Raw genomic sequence first — 10,045 nt, forward strand, 5'->3', positions numbered from 1 at the left:
GGTCTACAGCGGAGCATGATCCTCTAGTGCTAATACGAGGTGGTGTGGGAGTTTCAGCGGCCCCCATGTTGCCTTGCGTCATGGAATGCAGCTTTTCTTCAAGCACTCTTTGTATTTCTTTTTGTTCTTGTAGCTGCTCCATGAATCGTTGCTCCATTGATCTCATGCTTTGGTTGAGCCTTTCCTCCCACTGAAGATCCATCTGCCTCAGTGTCTCCTGACTCATTGATGAGGGGGTTTTTTGTGTAGGGCCAAAGTAGTCACGAAGACCAATCGCCCCAGGAACTCCACGTACACGTCCTGGGTGCTCGGGCCTTCCAATGGCCATTGTTAGAATGTCGTCCCTACCTTGGCCATCAAATGTGCTCTGAGTCTGCTGCTCAACCAACTCATCCTGCACATAAAAAAACAAAGTTACTTAGAAGACATGTTGTGATAGATACACAATCACAGAACTGCTTATAATTTGAACTTACAATTCTCTATGAGATCAAGGCAGCTGAGGAAGATGTCATGTTCCCATCAGATTTAGTCCGAGCAGCCTTCCACAGCTTGTACCTAGCAGGTGCAGGTGCTAGGTCCGGCGACTCAAGTCCCAAGGCATCCGCTCTAGACTCTCTCAGTTTCTTCTCCAGTTTTGCATAACCACCTCGTGATAAGAAGTGGGGTGCATCGTTTAGCCTTTGTCTTTCTTGGGCGGCTAACCTTTTACCATGTGAAACCATGTATATAAATAAGTGTAAAATCATAAAAACTCAATGAAAGACGATGTGAAGAAACATACCTTCCATTCCTCAGACTCTCTAGATGCACGAAACTGCATCCAATCCTCCTCTATGAATGTATATTGCTGACAGGGATTTTCATGTTGCCTGTCTCCAAAGACATATAGTCGTGTCAGCCTTGTCTTGAAATCCCTCCATCTTATCACTATATGCGATAACACTTTCTTTCTAATTTGTATTGTGTTTGGAATATCAAAATGTTGCTGTTTAAAACAAAAAACATGTTTTTCCAAAAGAAAACATAAAAGATAAGTATATCACAAATTGCATGAAGTATAAACATACCTGAATATCTTTCCATAAGAGGTTCTTGTCGACCTCTGGGACGTCATCCCAACATGCATGAAGGATAGAGACATGACTTTTTGCTAACTTACTCAGATAACTCCTAAACCTATCAGCATTTGGCCCTGATGGATGACCTGATCTGGGGTCGATGTCAACATGTCTCCTCTGACCATCCACGCGTCCGGATGTCACATCTGCCACTCGGGTGACGCCTCGTCCACGTCTGGTCTTTCCCGATCCTGAGTTTGAGGTCGACATACCTGAAAAATTATACAAGGTTAGTAATAATTCAATTATACCGTACATTATACCGTCCATGAATAGATGGTCATGCACATTAATACAACGAACACAACGACAAAAATATGTCCCGTTGACAGACTTAACATTTTGTTCAATGTATTGCAAGAACTTCGAAACACCCTTATCATATTCTTCACTGATGCGACGTTCGTTCATCCAACTTCAATCCATACTATGTTCGTAAAATCATCAGTTGAAGTTTTTTTAACTCTCACAAGGTTAGGCCCTACCCATTCAAAAAAAATAATTTTCATAATTTGCTCAGACACGTGCATTGAAGTCTACATCATAAAATTGATAAGATTTCGGCAGCATTTCGCATTGGTCTCCGAAATACACAAAATGAGAGTAGTCAACGATGACCACAATCAAATATGCATCTGGAGAACAACAAAAATACTGAACCGAAATTTTATCAATCTTATCCATAAACTCCAATTGACATGTTATTGCAAATTATGAAAATTAATTTTCTCAAACTGTCCAATCGGACAATTCAAAATTTAACACAAACAATTAAAAGATTAATCGTTTGTGTTAAATTTCAAACGGGAACTAAGTGTCACTCAATGATTTGATACTTATAATAACACAACTAATACATGCATATTCAAAAGCCAATAACACATGCATACCTTAGAGTAAAAAACATGCATACACAAAACCCAATTACATGCATACAAAAATTTATCAACGAACAAGCTAACCTGAAAAGTAGATTCCAAATGAAAGGAAGGGAAATCGAGGAGGGAACGACCTAAAACGTAGCCCAAAAACAGTCAAAGAAGCCGCCCAAGAACACGCAAGAGACTGCACCAAAACGCACCGAAAATGATTTTTAATCGGTTCAAATCAAAGATATTTCATCACAGGGCAATGTAATCGGATCGAAAGTAAATTTAAAAGGTCCAAAAGAGAGAAAACGCACCTGGAAAAGCAATGGCGCAGAGAGCGTTCGCGGGGAAGAGATGAACAGTGAGCGCAACTGCTCGCGGGTTCGCGTTTTTAGTATTAATACTATTAGACGTCCGGTACTCTAGGGCTCGAACGTCTATAATATTATAGACGTCCGGGGACGTCTTTGGGGATTTAAAATTGATATTCGCGGGGGGTTTTAGACGTCCGTGCCCCTCCCACGGACGTCTATAATATTATAAACGTCCGTCCCCCCCAAGGACGGACATCTAAGAGGCTGAAACAAATGAACGCTTCAACTGCCCTGTCAGCCCACTAAACGTCCATTGGGGAGGGGCACGGACGTCTATAATATTATAGACGTCCGGCCCCCCATATCGGACGTTTAGTGTGATGACAAAGTGGTTGAACAATTAATTGTCTTCATCCCCTGAAACGTCCGTTAGGATTGGGGTCGGACGTCTATAACCTTATAGACGTTCGTGGGAGGGGGACGACGTCTAAGAGGCTGAAACAAATCAACGCTTCAAATCAATTGTCAGCCCACTAAACGTCCGTTGGGGGGGGGGGACGGACGTCTATAATATTATAGACGTCCGGCCCCCCATATCATACGTTTAGTGTGCTGACAGGGTGGTTGAAGAATTAATTGTTTTCAGCCCCTTAAACGTCCGTTGGGGAGGGGGACGGACGTCTATAATCTTATAGACGTCCGTTGGGGAGGGTGACGGACGTCTATAATCTTATAGATGTCCGTTGGGGAGGGGGACGGACGTCTATAATCTTATAGATGTCCGTCCCCCTCCCCAACAGACGTTTAGTGGGCTGACATGGGTGTTGAAGCGTTCATTTATTCAACCTCTTAGATGTCCGTCCCCCTCCCACGGACGTCTATAATATTATAGACGTTCGTCGCCCCCCACAGCGGACGTCTAGAGTTTCACTTATTTACGAATATGCCACCGGTCAATTATTTACGTTGGGGCTTTTGTGGATGAACGTCTATGGGGGAACGTTAAAAGCCAATTCTGCACTAGTGGGCCCTGATGCCTGACTTGATCTGGGGGTCAATCTCAACATGTCTTCTCTGCCCATCAACGCGTCCGGATGTCACATCTGCCAATCGTGTGATGCCTCGACCACGTCTGGTTTGTTCCGATCCTGAGTCTGAGGCCGACATACCTGAAAAATTATACAAGGTTAGTAATAATTCAATTATGATGAACATACATATAAAGTCAATACAAAAAATATCACAACCTATTAAGATATTGTTTTCTCCCAAATCCCTTCATTGTGATCATTACGAATTGCCTGGATGACATCGGCAACGTCATCAACTGGATCTTCAATGGGTCTAGATGCAACAAATGTTGTCTCAAGTATATCAAGAGAATCGTCATCATCATGTCCATGCATGTTTTTTCGTTTTAAAACCACTGACCATTTTTTATTCGCTGGATCGTTTACGTAGAATATTTGTCTTGCTTGACTAGCCATGATAAATGGTTCATCAGTGTAATTCATCTTGTTCAAGTCTACCAATATGAAACCAAAGTCATCTGTCATTACACCAAAATCTATATCAACCCATTTACACTTGAAAACTGGGACTCTAAAAGTGACATAATCAACTTCCCATATTTCTTGTATTATTCCAAAATAACTCATGGATGCTGTGATTGGATTTTTGTCTTTAGAACTAGCAAAGTGCACATCCTCAGCTTGTAGTGTGACGCCACTATTTTCAACTCTACTTTTGTCATCTTCTACTTTTGTTTGAAAATAAATTTTGTTTATATAGTACCCACCATATGTAATGACATATGTGTTCGGCCCACAAGATAACCTCAATAAACTTTCAGAAACATGTGGAGTCGCATAAATCTTTTTCTTAAACCATTGTAAGAAGGTTTTCACATGTTCATTAAGATGCCATTTTTCACTCATTCGTGGGTTTTTTGCCTTTATTTCATTAACGTGGTCAGAAATGTAAGGAATCACATCAACAGTGTTGTTTAATATGTACAAATGAGCTTGGTCAACTTCTTTTCTGCTAACACTTTGAATTCTCATACCTCGAACACCCTTACCTTCACATTTTCCTTCATGTTTGCTCTTGGGAAGACCCACTGGTTCACAAGATGGCATATAACTTGAACAAAATTTAATGGCTTCCTTTGCAACGTATCGCTATATGATTGAAGCTTATGGTCTGTACTGATTCTTGACATATCCCTTTAAGATCTTCAGGTATCTTTCAACTGGGTACATCCACCTTAAGAAGACCGACCCACATATTCGAATTTCTCTGATTAGATGAACAATCAAATGTACCATGATATCGAAAAAAGAAGGTGGAAAATACATCTCCAATTGACATAGTAGTCTTATTCCTTCATTTTCCAATTCATCTAAACCTTGAGGGTCAACAACTTTCTTGCAAATGACATTAAAGAACAAACTCAGACGTGTCAGAATACCCCTAACAGAAGGAGGTAATATGCCTCGAATAACAACAGGTAACAATTGTTGCATCAATACATGACAATCGTGAGACTTTAAACCAACTAACTTTAACTCTTGCATAGAAACAAGGTTACTAATATTTGAAGAATAACCTTGTGGAACCTTCACACTTCTTAAACAGTTACAAAAACTTTGTTTTTCTTTTTTAGAAAGTGTGTGACAAGCTGGGGGTAGATAGGTGTGTCTTCCTATTATCTGTGGATGTAACTCAGATCGGATTCCCATGTCAGCCAAATCTTGTCGTGCTTTTATTTCGTCTTTGTTCTTCCCTTTGACGTTTAATAAAGTTTCAATAACACTGTCACAAACATTTTTTTCAACGTGCATCGCATCAATACAATGTCTAACATCAAGTTGACACCAATATGGAAGCTTAAAAAATATTGATCGTTTCTTCCAAATGTTTTTTGCAAAGGTACTTTTATGATGTTTTCCAAACACAATGTCAATGTTTTTGACTTCTTTGTACACCTGTTAACCATTCTGGGGTCTGCACAAAACCTCATCCTCAACACTTCCAATAAATGCTTTTTTCAATCTACGATAAGGGTGATTACGAGGAAGGAATTTTCGATGTCTTGTATATATCGTCTTCTTACCATGCTTCAATTGAAGGTAACTAGTGTTGTCTTCACATATGGGACATGCAAAATGACCTTTAACACTATAACCGCTCAAGTTTCCATATGTTGGGAAATCATTTATAGTGCAAAACAACATTACACGCAAACGGAATTGTTCCTCAACATGTGAATCAAACACGTCGACCCCTTCTTCCCACAACAATTTCAAATCATCAATTAAAGGTTTTAAGTAAACATCAATGTCATTTCCAGGTTGTCTAGGACCCGATATCATCATGGACAACATCACATATTTTCTCTTCATGCACAACAAAGGAGAAATATTGTAAATCATCAACATAACGGGCCATGAACTGTGTTTGCTACTTAAGCTTCCATAAGGATTCATACCATCAGTTGCAAGTGCAAGTCTTAAGTTTCTTGGATCTGCACCAAATTCTGGAAATTTTTCATCAATCTTTTTCCATTGTGGTGAATCAGCAGGGTGTCGAAGAAGATTATCGCACTTTCTTTCGTCAAAGTGTCATTTAAGGTTCTTTGCTTCTTCTTTAACAGAGAACATACGTTTGAACCTAGGTATTATAGGCAAATACCACATCACCTTAGCAGGTGCACCATCATTACCTTCATTAGTAGTGTTTCTGTCAGATTTCTTTTCAAAACAGTATAAACCACATGTTGGACAATACTTTAGCGAAGCAAAATCCTTTGTGTACAAAACACAATCATTAGGACAAACATGTATCTTTTGATATTCAAGACCCATTAGACATAAAAAAAAATTTGCCTCGTAATTACGAATAGGTAGAGTATTATTTTCTGGAAGCATCTCCTTCAACAACTGCAACAACTCGGTGAAACTTTTATCAGTCCATCCATTCCTTGCTTTTAAACTAAACAACTTTAAAGTTGCAGATAGACATGTAAAGTTAGAGCATCCGGGGAACAACAGTTGCTCTGAATCATTTATAAGAGAATCATACAAATTAGCTCTTCCAAAATTATCTTCACCGACATCATGTATCATGTCCTCTAAATGATCACTCATCCATTCTTCCACATAATCCGTTCCTCGTGACATGGTAGGCTGGTCCAGTACTTCTCCATGCCAAGTCCAAACGGTATAAGTCCTCATTATGCCGAACATGAATAGATGGTCACGCACATTGCCTAAGTCTTGCCGTATTTGATCAAGACAACAAACACAAAGACAAAAATATGTCCCGTTCACAGACTTAGCATTTTGTTCAACGTATTGCAAGAACTCCGAAACACCCTTATCATATTCTTCACTGATGCGACGTTCATTCATCCAGCTTCAATCCATACTATGTTCAAAAAAATCATCAGTTTAAGTTTTTTAACTCTAACAAGGTTAGGTCCTACCCATTCAAAAAAATTATTTTTCATAATTTGCTAAGACATGTGCAAAGAAGTCTACATCATAAATTTGATAAGATTTCGGCAGCATTTCACATTGATCACCGAAATACACAAAATGAGAGTAGTCAACAATGACCACAATCAAATATGCATCCGGAGAACAATACAAATACCGAAACCGAAATTTTATCAATCTTATCCATAAACTCCAACTTACATGTTATTGCAAATTATGAAAAATAATTTTCTCAAACTGTCCAATCAAACAATTCAAAATTTAATACAAACGATTAAAAGATTAATCGTTTGTATTAAATTTCAAACGGGAACTAAGTTTCGCTCAATGATTTGATACTTATAATCTAACATGTCCATTATAATAACACAACTAATACATGCATATTTAAAAGCCAATAACACATGCAGACCTTAAAGTCAAAAACATGCATACACAAAACCCAATAACATGCATACAAAAAAATTATCAACAAAGAAGCTAACCTTTTTAGCAGATTCCAAATGAAATGGAGGGAAATAGAGGAGTGCACGACCTAAAACGTAGGCCAAAAAGAGTCAAAAATGCTGCCCAAGAACACGTAAGAAACTGCACCAAAAAGCACTAAAAACGATTTTTAATCGATTCAAATCAAAGATATTTCATCACAAAGTAATTTAATCGGATTAAAAGTAAATTTAAACGGTCCAAAAGAGAGAAAACGCACCTGAAAATGCAATGTCACAGAGAGAAATCGCGGGAAAGACGATGAACAGTGAGCGTAACTCCTCGCGGGTTCGCCATTTTAGTATAAATGGTACTAGACGTCGGGTACTGGGGGCCCCGACCACTAGTACAATAAGAAGAAAAGACATCGGTTATTTTTTATTATTGGCATCAGTTCTGCAACTGAGACATATGTGGGCGAGGTAAAAAGGGCAGACTTTATGCCTTGGTCATGGACTAAGATAAAACGAGATAGGAATATGCCTCGGTTCTTAGATAACCGAGGCAGTATCGTATTTTTTTTTCAGATGCAACCTATTTTTCAGTACGCAAGCAGAAATTGTTTCAGTACGCAACCAGAAACGGAGTGGTGCAAGTCATTGTTTTTCACGCAACCGGAAAATCCTAATCCCAATCCGAGATCAAAACAGACCTAACATTTCCCAATTTCAGAAACCCAAAGTGCTTGTGATTGTGAGTCTTCACTGGCCTGGCCTCAAGAACAATCCCAAAATCCACAAAATTTCACAGATCTAACACGGTTAAAATTCATCTTTATTGGATTAAGATATGAAGAAGAAGCAGAAGAACAAGATTAAATGAACACCTTCTACAACGAACCAGGAAGCTCCCTTAGGGTTTCCAATCACACAAGGCTTCGACGGCTGGAGGAAGATTGCCGGTCTAAGGCGGCGGCGACATTCCATTAAGGGGTGAGAGGGTACCGGCGAATCGCGGTGGATGAAGATGAAGATACAGCAGTAGATCTAGAGCGGCAGAGGCAGCAACGGCGGAGGGAACAACGACGGAGGGCTCACCGATCTGGAGCGGTGGATCTAGAGCGGCGGAGGCAGCAATGGCAGAGGTAGCAACGACGGAGGGCTCGCCGATCTGGGGCGGCTTGGCGATGGTGATCTGGAGCGGTGGATCTACAACGGCGGAGGCAGCAGTGGCGGAGGCAGCGGCGGAGGAGGCTACAGCGGCGGAGGCTACAGTAGCGAGAGAGGGGAAGAATGGGAGAGCACGGATGGAGAAGGAGTGAGAGCACGAGGGAAGAAGAAGATGTTGGGTTGTGGAAATGAAAAAGATCAGAGAAATGAAGGGTTGCACATGTGTATAGGCATCGGTTGTTTGGCAAACCCGAGACCATAGGGCATTTTCATAAAGTTGTCAAACAAAAAAGCAGAGTATAGGTCTCGGGTCTTCTTCTAACCGAGGCAATATCATCATTCTGCCTCGGCTTAAGATGTAACCGAGGTATATAATCTTTTACGCTTCGGGTTTTGCATAATCGAAGCGTATATGGCGTGTTAGATTCTACTTTTTTTACTAGTGGACGTTTATAATATTATAGACGTCGGGGCCATAACAAATATGACGTCTTTTGGATTTAAATATTCATATTCGCGGGGGGTTTTAGACATCCGTTAGAGGGGCCCCGACGTTTATAATATTATAGACGTCGGGGCCCCTCTAACGGACGTTTAAGTGGCTGAAAAAATTAACTCTTCAACTACCCTGTCAACCACTTAAATGTCCGTTGTGTGGGGGCCTCGACGTTTATAATATTATAGAGGTCGGGGCCCTCTAACAGACGTTTAAGTGGCTGAAAAAATTAACTCTTCAACTACTCTGTCAGCCACTTAAACGTCCGTTGTGGGGGGACCCCGACGTCTATAATATTATAAACGTCGGGCCCCTCTAATGGACGTTTAAGTGGCTGAAAAAGTTAACTCTTCAACTAACCTGTCAGCCACTTAAACGTCCGTTAGAGGGGCCCCGACGTTTATAATATTATAGACGTTGGGCCCCCCCACAACAGACGTTTAAGTGGCTGACAGGGTAGTTGAAGAGTTTATTTTTTCAGCCACTTAAACACGTCCGTTAGAGGGGCCCCGACGTCTATAATATTATAAACGTCGGGGCCCCCCACAACGGACGTCTAAAGTCCCACTTATTTACGAAAAGGCCACCAATCAATTATTTACCTTGGTGTTTTTGTGGACGGACGTCTATTTGGTGACGTTAAAGGCCAATTCTGCACTAGTGTATTTATCTAAATAATACATCATATTTTAAATTACTAAAATATTTTTAATTTATTAAATAATTAAAAAATTAATATTAACTATTTTTTAGTTATGAATTTTATTACTTACTTCTAAAACATATATTTATTCAATTTTTACTTTTGTTTTTAGAATTATTTAACTTTTATCTAATTTTTATTTCACAATTTAATTTGCTATTTATATAATTATTATTTTTTCATAATATTGGATAAAATAAAATATTTATTATTTTAACATTGTATATTTGATAATATCATGTGTACATACTCGGTCTAAATCTCGGGATCCAAAACCAACTTATATGGAGTATCCAACTCCTCTAGAACAAACATCGAGATATATGGACGAATTCTTCAATAATATATTCATATGTCATTATCTGTCATCTCTTAATATCTTTACTTGATATCTTTGGACTCAATAACCTTATATACCACATAGTGTTGAGAAAGTACTAACTCATTT

The 10,045-nt window shown here is 39.5% G+C and overlaps 1 protein-coding gene across 1 annotated transcript; it reads right to left on the bottom strand.

Annotated features, from left to right (window-relative positions):
- Window positions 1–3,554: 3,554 nt before the first annotated feature.
- On the bottom strand, window positions 3,555–6,731 carry LOC148199338 (uncharacterized). The gene has a single exon (XM_088112277.1). It carries the CDS (start codon window positions 4,440–4,442, stop codon window positions 3,555–3,557), a length of 888 nt encoding a protein of 295 aa, XP_087968403.1. The 5' UTR covers window positions 4,443–6,731.
- Between the last annotated feature and the right edge of the window lie 3,314 nt (window positions 6,732–10,045).

This window comes from Vigna umbellata, chromosome 4 (genome assembly GCF_029865625.1).
Source record: "Vigna umbellata cultivar VRB3 chromosome 4, Vumbellata_1.0, whole genome shotgun sequence".
Lineage (NCBI taxonomy): Eukaryota > Viridiplantae > Streptophyta > Magnoliopsida > Fabales > Fabaceae > Vigna > Vigna umbellata.